This window comes from Macaca fascicularis, chromosome 5 (genome assembly GCF_037993035.2).
Source record: "Macaca fascicularis isolate 582-1 chromosome 5, T2T-MFA8v1.1".
NCBI classification, from domain to species: domain Eukaryota; kingdom Metazoa; phylum Chordata; class Mammalia; order Primates; family Cercopithecidae; genus Macaca; species Macaca fascicularis.
The window spans coordinates 103,957,114-103,979,247 of record NC_088379.1 but is presented as its reverse complement, the minus strand read 5'-3'; the positions used below and the strand labels follow the sequence as shown (position 1 = coordinate 103,979,247).

At 35.9% G+C, this 22,134-nt stretch overlaps 1 protein-coding gene across 29 annotated transcripts in view; it reads right to left on the bottom strand.

Annotated features, from left to right (window-relative positions):
• Positions 1–22,134, bottom strand: part of RAP1GDS1 (Rap1 GTPase-GDP dissociation stimulator 1) — a 173,575-nt gene that overhangs the window by 55,067 nt on the left and 96,374 nt on the right. For 7 of the 29 annotated variants that reach the window (XM_074040183.1, XM_005555491.5, XM_005555493.5 and 4 more), the window contains one exon: positions 4,761–4,907. The exons of 16 other annotated variants lie outside the window; for them this stretch is intronic. In XM_074040183.1, the coding sequence (XP_073896284.1) occupies positions 4,761–4,907 (147 nt within the window). Of the gene's footprint in view, positions 1–381; positions 412–4,760; positions 4,908–22,134 lie in introns of all 29 variants that reach the window. 6 more of the 29 variants (XM_074040181.1, XM_065545254.2, XM_065545257.2 and 3 more) reach the window with 1 other exon arrangement.

Sequence of the window (22,134 nt, the reverse complement as noted above, 5' to 3'; positions counted from 1 at the left end):
TTTTCTAAACATCTAACATCTAGGAAATGCTCTTTTTCACCTGTAATAAAGTATTGTAATACTGAAAGATAAGGATAAACATGCAGCTCAGGCCAACAAGCTTTTTAGTTTTTAATCACGAACTAAGAAATTGTTGCTATTGACTGAAATGAAAGTAGCAGCTAAGGTTAATTACACATTAAACAATCTTTAATATGGGGAGAAGAAATACAGGCCTTTTTTAAACAAGTGAATTTAAACAATGAGCCTAATATTTAAATTCAATTGTCATGCTTCAATAATATACCACAGGTGTTACATTTCCTAAATTACATACATGGCCTCCCTTCAACCATAGCTTAGTTATCATCAGCCTATGCAGCAAATAAATATAAGAATTACCATGTAGGTATCTCAGAGAGATTTCAGCAACTACAAAAAAAGAGAAATTAGTTTTTCAATAATGAGGAGTAATTAAAATATTAGAAAAATTGGCTCTATTTGTAGAAATCATATATACACATATCATACATGTATATATAAAATATAGGTCAGATGAAGAAGCCATAAACTGCATATGTTAATAATTTTAGAAGATACTTTTTCCTTTCCTGATGGCATCTTTCAGTTGCCTCTACTTTTCTCTCTTATGGCATAGCTTATGTAAAATAAGTAACTTTAGTGTTTAATGTTTATCGTTTACCACTTTCTTTAGAGTTATAAAAGAATTTTCCTTCTCTCTGTATCTCTAGCACAACTATACTAAGAGAAAGAGTTAAACCCTCAATTACACTTTCCATGAGATATTTATTGATTAATTACGTCTACGTACAACAATGGTGACTACCAATAGATTCCTCAACAAGGTGGTGTTTTGGTCTTTAGCACTTTGCTTTAGATCCCTGGTTTGTTTCTATTCAAAGGTGCAATTAATTCAAGTGTACATATGCAGACTCAACAAGTTGTGGATGGGAAATTTTTAATTACAGATCTGGTACTTGTTACTACCAGTGTGTTTTCAATGCCCCTTTCTGCTGCCACCGTGTACCATATGTAGATAAGGAGCATCAACTAATACAGTGGGAAAGAGTTTGTAATGCTTCTAACTTACTTAATGAAGCAAATGCATTCCAATAACATGTTTTTCTTCCAAGTATTGAATTTGCTAATGAAAATTTTAGACAATAATAAGTATCCAGAAAAGTCCATCAATGAATATTTTCCAAAATCCTATGTGCTAAAACAGTGTTATATTTGAAAACAGCTGGATGACTGAACAAAATTTTCAGTCATTACTGTAATGATTTGGCATTGGGTAACCAAAGCTAGGAAACAGATAAGTTAAGAAACTAATGAGGTTAAAATACCTACAATTAAAGGTTTGAGTTCTTTGGTTTACACAGTAACTAAAGTTGTAATTAAATGAAGAAAAAAAATAGCAAGTTCAACACATTCCCTCAAACTGAACGTCAAATTGTCAACATGCTTTTCTATAGCCATAATTGTCAAATATTCAGGCTATTTTCATGAGCCACAGAATCAAAGAGTGCTTTTTCGCCACATGAAAAACATGTATAATTTTTTCCAAAATGGATGAATTTAAATGATTTTTACGAAAGAAAGTTTTATTTGTGTTATTTAAATATTATTTTATTTATACAATATTATTGATACAAGTCTTTGGCTAAGCAATTATAACTTTTGCTATTCAGATTATTCTACACTTACCTGAGTATTAAGTTTTAACTGCTTCACCAATAGGGAAACAAAAGTATATATCTAGCTCATAGCTTGAAAGTGTAGAGTCTTGAGCTAGTTTAAAACTTTTGAAACTGATAAATTATGAATCATATACAGCTTTAGCAAATGGTACAAAAATGACTTTACTGAGTATTTTCATAACATATAATGACTTGCATGTGTTCAGGAAACTTGTTTTATTCCCTATTTAATGGCTTTAAAAAGTAGGTATGTTCTGAGTTTTACTGTATGAACAGGAAGCATCTGAATCAAGACATTCTAAGTTTCAATTTTAGGACTAATAAGTAATTTGAAAATATTCTCTTCAGGGAAACTATGTTGGTGAATTTTTGTGAATACTCTCAGTACTTTTTTTTTAATCAGCACATTTAAAACATTTTATATATACAGCTAAAGAACAATAACTTCCTAACCACAGATAAGGCTTAAGTTATTGGGTCCAAGGACAGTTAGCTTTTCTGCTACAGCAGGAAAAAGCTATTTGTCACTCAAATATTTTACTCATAAATTAGCAGAGTGTTGTATACTGATGTTCTACATAGTAAATACATATAAAAAGAAACTTCACTTATTAGTGCTAATAGAAAGTGCCTCCTGAGTTTCAAAAAGCTGTTATTTTTTGTTTCAGGGACTTATCTAGGGACACATGATCAATACCAAACAATCTGAAGTCAGTAAAGACGATGTAATAGTTAAGTCTTCAAACATAAATTTAAAGGAAAAGAGAAAGCAAATAATGGACATAACAATAAAGATACTTTAATAATTATGCCAAACAAACAAAAAGGATATAATTTCAGTGAAAGCACATTAGAAGAAAAAGAAATCACTTCACAAACTAAGACACTCATGACAGACAAAATGTAAAAAGGAAGTAGAGGAAAGATGATGATAGTTAGAAGTTTCGCATTTGTTTCTTAAAAATACTCAAGATTATGTCTTTTTTATTCGATAAGTTTTAAAAGCTGCATTCAAACTGCAGCTTTTGAAATAATGGAAGAAAAAGACCATTTGTCCAATAATATTCAGAGAAAAGTTAATATAGCTTTCTGAAATCTCTAAGTTATTTCTTGGGAATGCCTGAGCTCTAGAAAAAAGCCTACTCTTTAAAAAACACATATATATTATACAGTTAGACTGTGCACTCCACATGCTGTTAATCATAACACTTCTCTACACACTGGGATACACTATAATAGGGACTTAATCACTGCTTTGGATTGGAAATAGTGATGCATTTGAAGACCAGCCATCTGATATATTAATACTTCTATACAGATTTTTTTTTTTTAACAGCTTCCTCAAAGAACTAACGGCTAGTTTAGATGCATAACAAGACTAATTCTACTACTTCCAAAACTGGAATAACTTCATAAAATTTCTTTCATTTATATTTCTAAAACCTTTTCCCATTTAGCATTCTTCCTACTTTCTCAAATGTCCAAGCCCAAATGTAGTTAAAAGCAAAGGAAACAATATGAAAATCTGACCAATGATTTCTTAATGCAATTCAGATACCTGTGTATTATGGTTAAATTTCAATTATTTAGGAAATATGTATGTATTTTGTGGATTTCTCAGGCTCTGTCGTTTCTGTTTCTCATGTTTATATTTAGGGCATTTGCTCTTCAAAATTGATTCCACCAGAAGACAGGAAAAATAGATGTAACTGATCCTATGAAGACTACCATTTATTATTAGCTCAAGTGTAATAGGTAAGCCATTTGATCAATAAAAACGCTATTATCCTAATTCAAAGACTTAAAACTGAAAGCCCTTGGACAGGATGAGACCTGAAGGTACTTTCTGTTTAGCTTCTATAGTATTAAAAATATGCCATCCAACATTTAAAACTCAGATGTCATGTAACAAGTTAGATATTTCAGCTTTCTCCCCCACCTCCCATCCCCAAAATAAAAAGATTGGGCAGTATTTGGCCAAATCGTCATACAGAAACAACTGGCTAGAGAAGAGTGGTGGTTTTCCCCTTTCAATACGACAAGGGCTCTTCAATTTACCACAGTCCCTACCATTCACTGTCATCACTAACATCAAGGGCCAAATGTCAGTAGCCATTTATTGTCAAGGTTTATCTTTTTTTTTAATTATTGAGAATATTTCTTTGGACCCACAACTATCAAATGTGGAAAAAAAAATATGGCAAAAGGGCCATGTGTTTCTAGAACACATGAAAGTAAAGAATAATACTGCATGTCTAATATACAAATAAAATACGTCTCTGCCAAAATATCACAACTTAAAATGCCATTATGAAACAAACCACAGAAAGACCTTATTTGTGTTACATACCAGGAACATAACAAAATTTGAATGTCTGATCCACACAGTGATTCATATAAGATGATAAACAAACAAATGGATATTCTGTGACACAAATGTATTGTGAAGTCTTAATATCACAGATTTATATTCATTTAATTAACCATATAGGCTGTCTGAAAATTATTGACATGTCACTTTTTGCTAGGGTCTAAAAGTGTTTTACAGAGAAAAGAAACTGCTGTTTACAATAATTTATTAAATTTCTAAAATGAGATCTCTGCAACTGCTCTGAACTTGTTTCTAAAGCCAGATTTTATTAGAGTTTTAAAAAATTATTCAAAGTAAACCTAGCATCTAGATAAAATAATTTTACTTTTGCAAACAGTGTTCATATTTTAAAGCTACTGGTATATATATAAAATGAACATAAAACTATTTTAATATTGTTTATTTTTAAAATGTTCATAGTAAGAATGCTTAAATCATACTATATGGCTGTGGAGTTTTTGTTTTTGATAATGATCAACACTGGCAGCCCTTCAAAAATTAGTCCCAGTTAGTAAATTAACCATTATACATTTTTGAAACATGAAATTTAATGTTGGCTAATTAGTAATTTTATATGCCACTTATGAATAATTTGTTCATCATTTTTCAAATATTTTTGTTTTGCACTATAGTAAAGATAATTTTTAATTTTTCCCCCAGAGATAAAGCAAGTTTTCAGTTTTGTTTACCATTCTCATTGCTATAGTTCATCAGCATGCCACAAAAGACAGTCAAGAGCTTCTCATTGGCGGGATCTGTTAAACTGCACAGTGACCTTAAATGGTCAATTACAATCTGTGCACCACCTGCTTGGTCAACTGCACTTCTGCCCTCATCTGTAAAACAAAGAGTTAAATTAAAAATAAAAGAAAAAAGAAATGTACCTTACAATTTCAAATACAAAACATAACAGTGTTATTCTTTATTTTGTGAATAAATAGAAAATAAACCTAGGCAGGACATTAAATATGTCTTTTCAGAAAAAACAAAACAAAAGAAATAAACATGGAAATGGGGGTGGGATGGGGAAAAGAGACAATCACTTTTTAGGCAAAATAAGATTATTCTCATTGGCATCATACAGGAACTAACAGAACTTCCCTGTGTCCTAGAAGTTTATGATGTGAAAACTTTCACTCCTTTCACAAATGACAATGCTGTGTTAGAGAAAAAAATAGAAACTAAGTGATATTCTATTGGTATAAGTTTTTGTCCTTCAGGTTGAAAAATCACTAAATACAACTTTTTACCATTGGTTTTCAAAATCAGCTATTATCGAAGAAAACCATATGGTATAACTCTAAATCATAATATGTAATTCCTGAATATTAGTAGTATGGTCTTTGTTAATGGCATTTCCTATAGTCCAGGAGCTTGATTTGTTTCTTTTTTCCTTATTCCCTCTCTTCTAGGGCACACCAATATAATTCAACATTACAAAAAGTGGTCAAGTGATGGTGAAACATAACTTCCATTATGTGTCCATCTACATTGTATAAAACAGATGTCACTTAACTGTTGGAACATATAAATAGCTTTAGACTACTTTCTAACTTTTGAACATAAGAATGAAAAGAAATTAAAAGAAGAATATGTGTCATTCTAAATGATACCTTATATAAAATATAACCGCCCTCTAGAAGAGGTCCAAGAGAAATGTGTGAGCCATAAATGTGAGCCACATGTGTAATTTAAATTTACTAATAGCCACATTAAAAAATAACAGATGAAAAATTAATTTTAGTAATATTTTATTCAATTCAATATATAGCACTCTGACATGGAAATCAATAAATTAACAAAACATTTTGTATTATCATCTTCACAATATATCTTCAAAATCCAAGTGTTTGTTTTCTACCCTTACAGTTACATCTCAACTCAGACTAGCCACATTTAAACTGCTCAGCAGCTAAATTTGGCTAGTAGCTACCACGTGGACTGTACTGTTCAGCTACAGAAGTGTAGAACAAAGATCAGCAAAAGAAGTGACTCACAAAGGAATTATAGCTATGAAGTTAGTTACAATTTGAAAGATTTTCATTTTCTAAATATAAGAACTGAAACTAGGTCATATCTTTATTACTGTTGCTGAATCATATTAGACGATACAACTTAAAATATGTAATTTCTTATGGTATATACACACACACACACAAATTATATAGTAAGACCTCAGAAATACTATGTTCATAATTTTGAAAAATTTTGAGGAAATCCACACTAAAATGAAACAAAACAGTTTTATCCACTTAGTTTTATTGTATTGTTATAAAGACAGAAAACAGGACCATATGCTAATCAGCTCATCAGATCACAGAAAATTCCTATACTGCCAGAGTAACTAGCTAGAGGAACCAGCCAAGAACACTGGTCAAATCTCAGTTAGAAATCTAATTTCCAAATTTTTGTTTTCCATAACATAGATGTAAATTATCTAAATTACTGGGCAATTTTAATGTGGATGATGTCTCAGAAAACTGAACATTAGGATTACAAATTTAAATGTTCAGACCTTCAATAATGTGAAGGTATACAATACAAACTTATTCAACAAATTTGAAGCAATAAAAACACAATACAATTCAAAGCAAATTACCTATTTATGTTTCAGAGTCACAGTGCTTTTCATCTCTTCCTTTCCTTCCACCCCCCTCCTCCGAATTGTCTATAACATAGCTTTTTAACTCATGTGTTACTGAGAATTGTTTGCAAGGCATAAACACAATCTCTATACTAGAAATTATGTTGTTACCAAATATGAGAAGAAAAGCAAAGCATGTATTACAATAATAGTGATCTGGGTTCAAAAAATATTAACCACCACTATAGGAATGATTATACAGCTTTTTTCTTTCTTTGGACAAATCAGCCTGAGAAACAAAGTAAAAGCATTTTATTAAAATATTTAACAGGATTTAAAGATTCAAAGGAATAAATGATAATATTATGTTCCTTTAGCAAAACCAGTGACATAAGTCATCTTTAGAAGTATCTTACAACTCACTTTTTCCAGTAGTATTTAGATAACAAATCATTTTTAAATACAACAGCTATCATTGCACAAGTCCATATAAATTGGTTTTCCATAGTTAACTCTATACTTCATGTTACATTATCAAGAGTATTGTTCACTTAAAAATAATTTTCGAAAGGTTCCTTATCCAAACTTGTGTATCCCTAAGTGTAAGCTCACCTTTCACTCTTCTCGTAAGTAACAGCTAACCTATGAAGCATCCTGAGCTGTCACTTCTAAAAATATAATTTACATCTCAATTTTCCTCATTTAACTATGAAGCATCCAACCACTGGAAAAAGTGCAGCCCACTCTTTGAAGTCCTATTAAATCCTTTAATGATGATCTTTCACACAAAGTAGTTTCCAGCACAAGTGTGATCATTCTTCACATTAGGTAAGAGCAGGGCTTTAAATCTAAAGAGTTACTGCACTTCCATTACCCTTCTGTAATCAAAAGCAAGCAGCAATAAAATTTGTGTCATGGTTATCATGTCTCACAAATGAGAAAAAAAAAATGTTACCACGTTAAACACTATTATCAGGTACACCAAGGGTGAGGAAAAGACCTAAAATACAACCACTGAATCTAACTATTGTGGCATGTCTTACAGTGAATCCTAACTTTGGATTTTACTACGTTTCCTCCTTGTGGACAGTAAATGCCTAGTATATAGTAGGTACTCAATAATTTTTTAATGAATGGGGCTTTTGACAGATATTGATAAATTACTATTCACCTTGAGGATGGATTGTGAGAGTGACACACACACATACATGCAGAGAGAAGAATTTGCTTAAAGAAATGGTGATGATTAAATATCAGCATTCTGAATTGCAACTTGGGAAGTCTAAGTCTAGTTCAATGTTCCCTCATTGCACACTCTTTTTTTTTTCTTTCTGAGACGGAGTCTTGCTCTGTCGCCAGGCTGGAGTGCAGCAGCACTATCTCGGCTCACTGCAACCTCTGCCTCCGGGGTTCAAGTGATTCTCCTGCCTCAGCCTCCCAAGTAGCTGGGACTACAGGCATGCACCACAACCCCCAGCTAATTTTTGTATTTTTAGTAGAGATGGGGTTTCACCATGTTGGCTAGGATGGTCTCAATTTCTTGACCTCGTGATCTGCCTGCCTCCGCCTTCCAAAGTGCTGGGATTACAGGTGTGAGCCACCACGCCCGGCCTACACACTTTTTAAAAATGTATATTACTTATGTCATTAAGTCAAGCAAGGTAACAGCACTTTCTTAGCATTAATTGAGAATCTATCTTTAAAGATTCACTTGTGAAAACTTGTTGGTATATTTTCCAACAAATCTTTACAGAGTACTTGTAACTTAAATATTAAGACCAACTTATATCACAAAATAGCTGTCTAAAATGTACACTAAGCAGAGGATTTGATTGATAAGATCTATTTCATATATAATCGGTTCAGGGCTTAAAGTGGCACAGTATAATAACAATTTTCATATCCATATCAAAACTCATGGAGAGTCACAAATCCATTCACTGAGAGTGAAAGAAATTTCTAAAACTTATAAAGAATACACTTTAAATAACAATATTTCGAAGCACAACAAAAAATGAACAAGATATTGGGAAGATGGCAGATAAGAGGCAGGACTAGCTTGCAGCTCCCAATCAGACATGGAGACTCACAACACAAACTTTTGCTCCAAGAACTACTGCAGGAACATAGCAGAAAAGCTGAGAGACCCTTTGAAGGAACTGGATCATCACTGCAGACTATCTGAAATGCTGAAAAACTGTGAGTATGCTTGCTTTCTCAACATGGAGGCTCATGGACTTGGGTAAGTTCTCAGCTCTGGCCATCAGCTGCCTGGAAATAGACTCAGTGCTGTTAGGGGATGGTGGGAGTGAGACTAGCCTTTAGGATTGTGGGCTGTGTGGGAGCTGGATCAGGCCCATGACTGCCAGTTTTCCCCAACTTCCGTGGCAACCTGTATGGCTCAGCAGAGGCAGCCATAATCCACCTGGAGATATAACTTCATTGGGCTGGGAACCACACCCCCATCCCCCACAGCAGCCGCAGCAAGCCCCACCCAAGGAGAGGCTGAGCTCAGACACACCTATCCCTGACTCCCACCTGGTGGTCTTTCTCTACCCACCCTGGGAGCTGAAGACAAAGGTCATAATCTTAGGAGCTCTATGGCTCTGCCCACTGCCCAAGAAACCATACTTAACCAGGTGTCCCTAAAGCAAGTTTGCATCCTCCCTAAAGGACCGCAGTTGATGTGCTCTTAAAAGTGCCACCTCCTGGCTGGAGGCCAACCAACACAAAACCAGCACACTAAACAAAAACCCAACTGAGGACTCTCAGAGTCCACTTCACCCCCCTGCTATCAGGGCAGGTGCTGGTATCCATGGCTACAAGACCTGAAGATGAATCACATCATAAAATCACACAGTTTGCGGACACTCCCCAGTGCCACCCCGGAGCTGAGTAGCTCTGCTGGGTGGCTAGACTCAGAAGAGCAAAAACAATCACTACGGTTCAGCTCTTAGGAAGCCCCATTCCTAGGGGTAGGAGGAGAACGCTACATCAAGGGAGCACACCATGGGACAAAAGTATATGTACAGTAGCCCTTGAATCCCAGCTCTTCCCTCCAGGCAGGAGAATCACTTGAATCATTTGACATAGTCTACCCAAATGAGATGGAACTAGAAAAACGGTTCTGGTAATATGACAAAACAAGGTTCTATAACACATGCAAAAGATCATACCAGCTCATCAGCAATGGATCCAAACCAAGATGAGGTCTATGAATTGCCAGAAGAATTCAGAAGGTCAATTATTAAGCTGAAATCAAGGAAGCACCAGATAAAAATGAAGTCTAACTTAAAAGAATCAAAAACATGATACAGGATATGAAAGGGTTAGTAGTGAAATAGCATAATTAAAAATATAATCACAACTTCTGGAAGTCAAGGACTCAGTGAGAGAAATGCAAACTGCACTGGAAAGTATCAACAATAGAATCGAACAAGCCGAAGAACTTCAGAGCTTGAAGACAGGCTTTTGTGTTAGACCAATGCAAAGACAAAAAAGAATTAAAAATGAATGAAGCCTCCAAGAAGTCTGGGACTATGTTCAACGTCCAAACCTAAAAGTAATTGGTGTTCCCAAGGAAGAAGAGAAATCTAAAAGTTTGGAAAATGTATTTGAGGGAATAATTAGGAAAACTCTCCCAGTCTTGCTAGAGATCTAGACATCCAAATACAAGAAGCTCAAAGAACACCTGGGAAATTTATCGCAAAAACATCACTGCATAGGCACACAGTCATCAGGTTATCTAGTCAAGATGAAGGAAAGAATCTTAAGAGCTGTGAGGCAAAAGCATCAGGTAACCTATAAAGGAAAACCTATCATCTTAACAGCAGATTTCTCAGCAGAAACCCTACAAGATTGGGGTTGTATCTTCAGCCTCCTTAAAACAATTATCAGCCAAGAATTTTGTATCCGGTGAAACTAAGCTTCATAAATGAAGGAAAGACAAGCTTTTTTCAGACAAATGCTGAGAGAATTTGCCACTACCAAGCCAACACTCATGAACTGCTAAAAGGAGCCCTAAGTCTTGAAACAAATACTCAAAATACACCAACAGAACTTCCTTAAAGCGTAACTCTTATAGGACCTATATAACAACATCACAACGCAAAAAAAAAAAAAAAGGTATTCAGGCAATAAACAGTACAATGAATAAAATAGTTCCTCACATCTCAATACTAACATTGAATGTAAATGACCTAAATGCTTCACTTAAAACATACAGACTGGCAGAATGGGTAAGAATTCACCAACCAAGTTTCTGCTGTCTTCAGGAGATTCACCTAATACATAAGGACTCATATAAACGTAAAGGGGTAGGAAAAGATATTCCATGCAAATGGACACCAAAAGTGAGCAGGAATAGTTATTCTTATATCACACAAAACAAACTTTAAAGCAAGAGCAGTTAAAAACAAAAAAGGACATTATATAATAAAAGGACTAGTCCAACAGGAAAAATCACAATCCTAAATATATATGCACCTGACACTGGTGCTCCAAGATTCATAAAACAATTACTACTAGACCTAAGAAAGGATATAGACAGCAACACAATAACACGGGGGGATTGGACTTCAATACATCACTGACAGCACTAGACAGGTCATCAAGACAAAGTCAACAAAGAAACAATGGACTTAAACTATACTGTACATCAAATGAACTTAATATATTTATACAACCTTCCACCCAACAACTGCAGAATATACATTCTATTCATCAATACATGGAATATTCTCCAAGACAGACCATATGATAGGCCACAAAACAAGTCACAGTAAATTTAAGAAAACTGAAATTATATCAAGGACTCTCTCAGACCACAGTGAAATAAAATTGGAAATCAATTCCAAAAAGAACCTTCAAAACCATGCAAATACATGGATATTAAATAACCCACTCCTGAATGAGCAGGTCAACAATGTTGTCCACTGGGTCAACAATGAAGTCAAGATAGAAATTTAAAAATTCTTTGAACTGAACGATAATAGTGACACAACCTATTAAAACTTCAGAGAGATAGCAAAAGTGGTGCTAAGAGGAAAGTTTGTACATTAAATGCTTACACCAAAAAGTCTGAAACAGCACAAATAGAAAATATAAGGTCACATCTCACAGAACTGGAGAAACAAGAACAAACCAAACCCAAATCCAGCAGAGAAATAACCAGTATCAGAGCAGAACTAAATGAAACAACAAAAAATACAAAAGATAAATGAAACAATAAGCTGGTTCTTTGAAAAGATAAATAAAATGGATAGACCACTAGTGAGGTTAACGAAGAAAACAAGCTCAATTAGAAATGAAATGAGATATTACAATTGATACCACAGAAATACAATAGATCATTCAAGGCTATTATGAACACCTTTATGCGTATAAACTAGAAGACCTAGAGCACATGGATAAGTTCCTGGAAATACACAACCCTCCTAGATTAAACCAGGAAGATACAGAATCCCTGAACAGACCAAAACCAAAAAGTGAGATTGAAATGGTAATTTAAAAATTGCCAGCAAAAATAGTCCAGGACCAGACAGATTCACAGCTGAATTCTACCAGATATTCAAAGGAGAACTGGTACCAATCCTACTGATATTATTCCAAAAGAAAGAGAAAGAAGGAATCCTCCCTAAATCATTCTCTGAAGCCAGTATCACTCTATTACCAAAACCAGAGAAGAACATAACAAAAACAAAAAACAAAAAACAAAAAACTACAGTCCAATATCCCTGATGAACATAGATGCAAAAATCCTCAACAAAACACTAGGAAACTGAATCCAACAGCATTATAAAAAGATAATCCACCATGATCAAATGGGTTCTATACCAGTGACACAGGGATGGTTTAACACACACACATCAGGTCGAGCGCGGTGGCTCACACCTGTAATCCCAGCACTTGGGGAGGCTGAGGTGGGCAGATCACCTGAGATCAGGAGTTTGAGACCAGCCTGGCCCACATGATGAAACCCTGTCTCTACTAAAAATACAAAAAGTTCCAGGCATGGTGGCACATATCTGTAGTCCCAGCTACTTGGAAAGCCAAGGCAGAATCGCTTGAACCTCAGAGGTGGAGGTTGTAGTGAGCCGAGATGGCGGCATTGCACTCCAGCCTGGGTGACAAGAGTGAGACTCTGTCTCAAAAAAAAAAACCATACACACATCAATAATACATATACAGAATGTTTAAAATACATAGATTTTGTTTTAAAAAATCACATGATCATCTCAATAGACTCAGAAAAAGCATTTGAAAAAATTCAGCATCCCTTTCTCATTAAAATCCTCAGCCAAACTGGCATAGAAAGGACATACCTGAAGGTAATAAAAACCCATCTACTACAAACCCACAGCCAATATTGTACTGGATGAGGAAAAGTTGAAAGTACTCCCCCTGACAACTGGAACATGACAAGGATGCCCACTTTCACCACTTCTATTCAATATAGCACTGGAAGTCCTAGCCAGAGCAATCAGACAAAAGGAAAAAATAAAGGGCATCCAAATCTAGTAGAGAGGGAGTCAAACTGTCACTGTTTGCTGATGATATGATTGCATATCTAGAAAACCCTAAAGACTCATCTAGAAAGCTCCTAGAACTGATATATGAATTCAGCAACGTTTCAGGATACAAAATTAATGTACACAAATTAGTAGCTCTCCTATGCACCAAAAGTGACTAAGCTGATATTCAAATCAAGAATTCAACCCCTTTCATAATACCTGCAAAAAATAAGATACTTAGGAATATGCTTAACCAAGGATGTAAAAGACCTCAACAAGGAACACTATAAAACACTTCAGGAAGAAATCATAGACGACACAAATGGAAACACATCCATGTTCATGAATGGGGAGAATCAACGTAGTGAAAATGACCATACTGCCAAAAGTAATCTACAGATTCAATGCAATTTCCATCAAAATACCATCATCATTCTTCATAGAATTAGAAAAAGCAATCCTAAAATTCATATGGAACCGATAGAGAGCCTGCACAGCCAAAGCAAGACTAAGCAAAAAGAACAAATCTGGAGGCATCACATTACCTGACTTTAAACTATACTATGAGGCCACAGTCACCAAAACAGCATGGTACTGGTATAAAAACAGGTATACAGACCAATGGAACAGAATAGAGAACCCAGAAATAAACCCAAATACTCATAGCCAGCTGATCTTTGACAAAGCAAACAAAAACAAAGTGGGGAAAGGACACCCTATTCAACAAACGGTGCTGGGATAATTGCCAAGCCACATGTAGAAGAATAAAACTGGATCCCCATCTCTTACTTTATACAAAAATCAACTCAAGATGGATCAAAGACTTAAATCTAAGACCCGAAACCATAAAGATTCTACAAGACAACGTCGAAAAAACACTTCTAGACATTGGCTTAGGCAAAGACTTTGTGACTAAGAACCCAAAAGCAACAAAAACAAAGATAAATAAATGGGACTTAATTAAACAACAAAACTTCTGCACAGCAAGAGAAATAATCAGCAGAGTTAACAGACAACTCACAGAGTGGGAGAAAATCTTCACCATCTATATACCCACCAAAGGTCCAACATCCTAAATCTACAAAGAAATCAGTAAGAAAAAAACAATCCCATCAAAAAGTGAGCTAAGGACATGAATAGACAATTCTTAAAAGATATACAAATAGCCAAGAAGCATATGAAAAAAATGTTCAACATTACTAATGATCAGGAAAATGCAAACCAAAACCACACTGTGATACCACCTCACTCCTAAAAGAATGGCCACATTCAAAAAATCAAAAAATAGATGTTGGTGTGAATGTGGTGAAATGAAAACACTTACAGTGTTGGTGGGAATGTAAACTAGTATAATCACCAAGGAAAACAGTGTGGAGATTCCTTAAAGAGTAAAAGAAGACCTACCATTTGATCCAGCAATCCCACTACGAGGTATCTACCCAGAGGAAAAGAAGTCATTATTCAAAAAAAGATACTTGCATGTGCATGTTTATAGCAGCACAATTTGCAACTGCAAAAATATAGATCCAGCCCAAATGCCTATCAATCAACGAGTAGACAAAGAAAATGTGGTATATAGATATACACCATGGAATACTACTCAGCCATAAAAAGGAACTAAATAATGGCATTTGCAGCAACCTGGATGGAACTGGAGACTATTATCCTAAGTGATATAACTCAGGAATGGAAAACCAAACATTGTATGCTCTCACTCATGTGGGACCTAAGCTATGAAGATGCAAAGGCTTAAGAATGATACATTGGACTCTGGGGACTTGGGGGAAAGAGTGGGGCATGGTGAGGGATAAAAGACACATTCGGTACAGTTTACACTGTTCGGGTGATGCGTGCACCACAATCTCAGAAATTACCACTAAAGAACTTATTCATGTAACTGAACACCATCTATTCCCCAAAAACCTATTGAAATAAAAAAAATAAAATGAACAAATTATATAATCTTTTAACTTGGTAAAATTACAGTTTTTCCTTTAGACTCTACTGGTATCCCACTTTTTAGTCTCCAAGAACAAACAGTTTATTATGATAGATTTTGAACATGTATGATATATTCTGAACGAGGATTTTAAAGCAATGGGCAAGACAAATTAGATTCATTTTAAATGTAAGGACACAAATACTACTTTCAGTCTTTGTAGTCAATATCAGTTGATTTTATAACTGAGGCTACAGTCCTACATTTTAAACTTCAGCCCACTGGTTCTCAGTGTACACTAGCCACACATTAGAAAATCTAGATGTCTTATAAAGCTAAATGAGAAATATTAATGAAAAATCCCAAAACTATCATATCACAAGTTAAGGAAATGACTAAATTATTTTTTACCAGAATTGTGTGTGAAGAATGTTCCAATTTAGTGACAAATGGGATAGAGTTGTAAATTTCATATTAAAATGTGATTTTTAAAAACTGAGTTGCATCTTTAAGTTTATCTGAATTAAAAAGGAATCAAGTATCAAAAATATTTCTAATATGTTAGTGTATTCTTAGCCTGGCTTTTATATTCTGTAGTTTAGTATCTTTTTCTGTAGGAGATGTTACTGATATGAGAGTAATGTTCTGGAGACACAGATGTCATTTCTACTTATTATGGGTTAAACTGTGTGCCCTCCCTCAATCTATGTTTAAGTTCTAATCCCTAATACCTCAGCATGTGACCTTATTTGGACACAGGGTCATTGTAGATATAATTAGTTAAGGTGAGGTCCTACTGGAGTAGGGCAGATCTTTAATTCAATATGACTTGTGTCCTTGTAAGAGGAGGGAGATGCACAGAGGAGAATGCCATGTGAAGACAGAGACAAGGATTACAGTTATGCTACCATAAGCCAAAGAACACCTGGGGCCACCAGAAGCTACGAAGAGGCAAAAATGTCCTCCTCCCCTATAGGTTTCAGAGGGAGGCATGCCCTGGTGAGCATCTTGATTTCAGACTTATAACCTCTGGAACTGTGAAACAACAAACTTCTCTTATTTTAAGCCACCTGGTTTGTGGTACTTTGTTACAGCAGCCCTAGGAAACTAATACACCACTTCATATAATACAATATAATACAACATTGTGAAATATTTAAGTTTCTTTCTTTTTTTTTTTTTAATTGGGTATTGTTTAGAAATGGGATTTTGCTCTACAGGCTAATTGTAATAGTAATGTTCCTTATTAACAACAATTTACCACTGGGAGAGGAGCAAGAGCATTGAAAAAGCCCACAGTTGTGCAGGAACGGGTCCAAGCCTGAAGGCAAAGCAAGAACACTAAGGAAAGTCCTCCAGCACCCATACTCTAAGCATAAAGTAAGAACAGCTAACTATTAAAGGAATCTGAAGAACATACTGCACTGAAGTAAGGCGAGCAACAACAAAATGTGAACCTAGTTCAACTCCCGACTACACTGGCCTGACCTTTACCGTATGCGAACACCCTAAAATAAAAGGAAGTGTGCTCAATTCCAGAGATTAAGTACTGTTAATCTGTTTTCCTACAATAATATCCAGCTGCAATAAAAAGTTGAGATGCATTTTAAGAAAAAAATAGCTCACTGTCCAAAGATGAAACCAACAAAACTCACAGGTTGCCAGATGTTAAAACTATCCTACAGGGACTTTAAAGTAACTATGATGACTATATTACAGGATCTAGTGGAAAAAGTGAATAATATCCATGAACAGATGTGAAAATTTGGAGAAAAATGGAGACTATAGGAAAGTTAAATGGAAATGCTAGAAAGGAGCAACACAAAGAATTATTTCAACAGGTTGAATAGCAGACTCAACAAAACCAAGAAAAGACTCAGTGAACTCATAGATCAATAGAAATTACACAAACTAAAACATGAACAAACTAAACAAGTAGGAGTGGGGTAACCCAGAGCACCCAAGAGCTGAAGGAAAGAAAACAGCAAATAGTCTACCCTAAGTGTATAGTAGTCAGTAGTCTCCCTTCATCCATGGTTTGACTTTATGCAGTTTCAGTTACCCATGGTCAATGCTAGCACGAAAATAATACAAAAATTCCAGAAATAAAAAAATAAAGTTTTAAACTGCATGCTGTTCTGAGTAACAAGAAATCTTACACCATCCCATTCAAATCATGAACTCTCCAACTTTGCCCGGTGTATTCATGCTGGATACACTACCTGCCCATTAGTCACTTAAGTAACTGTCAGATCAGCTGTCACAGTATCGCAGTGCTTGTGTTCAAGTAACCCTTATTTTACTTAATGGCCTCAAAGTGTAAGAGCAGTGATGCTGACATATGGTTATAGCTGTTCTATTAGTTATTGTATTAATCTCTTTCCATGCCTAATTCATGGTTTAACTTTATTACCGGTGTGAAAATATATTAAAAAAAGACATGACATATACAGGTTTGGTACTACCCTTGGTTTCAAGTGTTCACTAAGGGTCTCAGAATGTATCCTTTGTGGATAAGGTGGAACTACTGTACCTGGAATTTCAGAGCATGAAGTGCTAGAGAACAGGGTAGAAAAAATATTTTAAGAGTTAATGACTGAAAATTTTTCCAAAAATGAAAGACATCATGCTACAAATCTATTAAGACTTAGAGAACTCCAAGCAAAGCAAAGCAACTAAACACACCTAGACCTATCATAGCCAGCTGCTGAAAACAAACGAGGGAAAAAGGGTGGGAGGGAGAAAGGGGGAGAGAGAGAGAATCTTTTAAAGGCAGCCAGAAGGGGGAAAAAAAAGAAGAGAAAAAATAAGAAATAAAGCAGACTTCTCATCAAAAACTATGCAAGCTAGAAGACAATGAAATAACATCTTTAAAGTCCAACCTAGAATTCTACACCCAGTGAAAATATCTGCCAATAAGTAAGGTTAAGTAAAATTGCTTCAAGCAAACAGAAGAGATAATTCATTGCAATAAACCTGTTATGCAAAAAACGTTAGTAGAAGTTTTTCAGTTAGAGGTATACTAGACAAAAATTTGGATCTACCCAAAGAATGTCGTGCACTGAAAATGATAAAAGTATGTTAACAGAAGACAGTTTTTCTCCTATTTTTAGAAGATAATTGACTGTCTAAAGTAAAAACAGGCCAGGTATAGTGGCTCAAGCCTATAATCTCAGCACTTTGGGAGGCCAAGGCAGGAAGATTTCTTGAGGCCAGGAGGTTGAGATCAGCCTGGGCAACATAGTGAGAACCTGTCTCTACTCAAAAGGAAAAAATGAAAGAAAAGGAAAAAAAGAAATTAGCCAGGCACTGTGGCATGCACTTGTAGTCCTAGCTACTCAGAAGGCTGAGATGAGAGAATCACTTGAGCCCAGGAGTTCAAGGTTACAGTGAGCCATGATTGCACAACTACACACCAGCCTTGGCAACACAGCAAGACCATGAGTCAAATTTTTAAGTAAAAATGACATCAATGTATTTGGGATTTCTAACATATGTAAAAATGAAATAGAAGACAAAAGCATAAAAGATGGAAGGGAGGAACTGGAAGTATACAGTAAGGTTATTAAACTAATATGACATAATATTTGAAGATGAACTGTGATAGGTTAGGAATAAATATTGCAAGCCACAGGGCAACCACTAAAAACTTACAAAGAGGCAAAAGAAGCCAATAATGGGCTGGGCACAGGAGCTCATGTCTGTAATCTCAGCACTTTGGCAGGCCAAGGCAGGCAGATCATTTCAGGTCAGGAGTTTGAGGTCAGCCTGGCCAATATGGTGAAACCCCATCTCTATTAAAAAATATAAAAATTAGCTGGGCATGGTGGTGTGCACCTACAGTTCCAGCTATTCAGGAGGCTGAGACAGGAGAATTACCTGAACCTAGGAAGTGGAGGTTGCAGTGAGCCAAGATTGCGCCACAGCACACTAGCCTGGGTGGCAGAGCAAGACTCCACCTCAAAAACAAACAAAAACCACAAGAAACCAGTAATGAAGATAAATGTGAAGAATCCAAAAGACTGTGGACAGAGAGGGAAACAGGAACAAAGAACAGTTCAGACTATCAGAAAAGAACTAAGGTTCACAAATAAACCCACCTTTGTGGGAGGAAAAAAAGAAACAACTAGGAAGATGGTAGATTTCAAGCCAACCACAGAAAGATCACATTAAATACATATAATCTAAATGTCACTTAAGAGGGAGAGATGGTCAGATTGGGTAAAAAAGCAAGACCCAACCATGCTGTCTATAATTAATACACTTTAAGAATATTAAATAATAATAAAAAGAAAAGATTGCTAAAAGATATATCATGCAAACACTGATCAAAGGAAAACTCATGTGTCTACACTGTCAGACACAGTAGACATCAGAACAAGTGGTACTGGCTGGGCATGGAGGCTCATATCTGTAATCCCAACACTTTGGGAGGTCAAGGTGGGAGTTTGAGACCAGCCTGGCCAACACAGTGAAAACTCATCTCCACTAAAAATACAAAAATTAGCCAGGCATGGTGGCGTGTGTCTATAATCCCAGCTACTCGGGAGGGTAAGGCATGAGAATCACTTGAATCTGGGAGGTGGAGGTTGCAGTGAGCCAAGATCGCACCACTGCACTCCAGCCTGGGCAACAGAGCAAGACTCCATCTAAAAAAATAAAAAATAAAAAATAAGCAGTATTATCAGGGATAAAAGAGGGACATTATAAAACAACAAAAGGGTTAATTCAACAAGAAGATACAACAATCCTACACCTGTAATCCCAGGATTTGGGGAGGCTGAGGCAGGTGGATCATTTGAAGTCAGGAGTTCAAGACCAGCCTGGCCTGACATGGTAAAACCCTGCCTCTACTAAAAATACAAAAAAAAAAAAAAAAAAAAAAATTAGCTGGGGATGGTGGTACATGCCTGTAATCCTAGCTACTCAGGAGGCTGAGGCAGGAGAATCACTTGAACCCAGGAGATGTAGTTTGCAGTGAGCCGAGATCCTGCTACTGCACTCCAGCCTGTGTGACACAGAGAGACTCTGTCTCAAAAAAAAAAAAAAAAAGTATAACAATCCCAAATGATATACAAATACCTATAAACAGAGCTTCAGAATATATAAAACAAAACTGATAAAACTAGGAATAAATCCACATATTCACAACGACAGAACAGATGCTTATTAAGTTTTTTTTTTTTTTTTTTTTTTTTGAGACGGAGTCTGTCTCGCTCTGTCGCCCAGGCTGGAGTGCAGTGGCCTGATCTCAGCTCACTGCAAGCTCCGCCTCCCGGGTTCACGCCATTCTCCTGCCTCAGCCTCCCGAGTAGCTGGGACTACAGGCGCCCGCCACCTCGCCCGGCTAGTTTTTTGTAGTTTTAGTAGAGATGGGGTTTCACTGTGTTCACCAGGATGGTCTCGATCTCCTGACCTCGTGATCCACCCGTCTCGGCCTCCCAAAGTGCTGGGATTACAGGCTTGAGCCACCGTGCCCGGCCGCTTATTAAGTTTTAACTTAACCTTTGTGTCAGGTACAGTAGACACAAACAGCAATATAAGACCTTGTTTCAAAGAGTTTCTATTCCAACGAGGAAGACAGAGTAGTAAACAGAATAAAAGCTTCAATATGGCTGGGTGTGACCGCTCACTCCTGTAATCCCAGCACTTCGGGAGGCTGGGGTAGGTGGATCACCTGAGGTCTGGAGTTTGAGACCAGTCTGGCCAACATGGCAAAACCCCATCTCTACTAAAACTACAAAAATTAGACGGGCATAGTGGCATGCGCCTGTAGTCCTAGCTACTTGGGAGGCTGAGGGAGGAGAATCGCCTGAACCCAGGAGGTGGAGGTTGCAGTGAGATGGGAGCCGAGATCGCGCCACTGCACTCCAGCCAGGGTGACAGAGCAAGACTCCGTTAAAAAAAAAAAAAAAAAGCTCTAAAACAATTTTTACAGTGTGTTATAGAAGCACAGAGAAGAGACTATACCTCTTCTGGAGGAATGAATGGAGAAAAAAGGAGAAAGGGGTTTATATAAAACTGCACAGGAATAAAATGTTCATAATAAACATGAATACATTCACCTAATATCTATAAATAATGAATCCACAACAGGTAGATTTACATGGTAAAATTAACACATTTTTCTCTAGTTCACTTGTAATCTAAGTTAAATCCTGTTTAATAGGAGTAAAATTTCCTTATTTTAAATACTGATTAATGAAATGTATTACATAGTCAGTTTCATCAATATATCTCAAAATCTGCAACCAAATTAGCATTCTCTCCCTCCTTTATCACTTTTCTGAATGCTTACTATGTTGCACACATTGAACTAGGTCCTGAGAATACAAAGATAGACATTTCAGTTTTATCTGTGTGACAGGAAAAAGAGGGAAGTGTGAGGGAAAACATATAATTTAAGCAGTGAACACAATTAAGTATTCAGAGTAAAATGGAAGCACAAATAAGGAAATTACTTTTACCTGGAGGAGTCAGAAAGAGATTCATAGCCATGCTTTCCAGAGTGTCTTTCAAGCCCTTATTGCAATTTAACATGTATGTAAAAAGAAACAAAAATTGTGCACCTTTTTGTTTAGATTCTAATTAGATTCCCTTCCTTATTAGCTCTACTGAGGAAAAATGTAGGTAAAACAAACTACATAAAGTGTGTAACTGATGAGTGCTGACAGCTCTATATACCTTAGGAACCAACACCACAATCAACATACTAAGCATTTTCATCACAATCAAAAGAACTCTCAAGTCCTTTCGTAACCCATCTTTCCCTCCACCTCTGGTCCCAGGTAACCACTGTTTTCTGTCAGTATAGATTAGTTTGCATTTTATAGAAATGACTTCAAGCTGTAAGTATTCTTTTACGTGTCTATTTTCACTCAATCTAATGATTTTGAGATTCATCCATGTCATCATGTATATAAGTATTTTTTCATTGCTAAATAGTATTCCATTGTTTGGATAAACCACTATATCTTTTATCCACTCAAATATACTGATTGACATTGGGTTGTTTCTAGTTTTAGGCT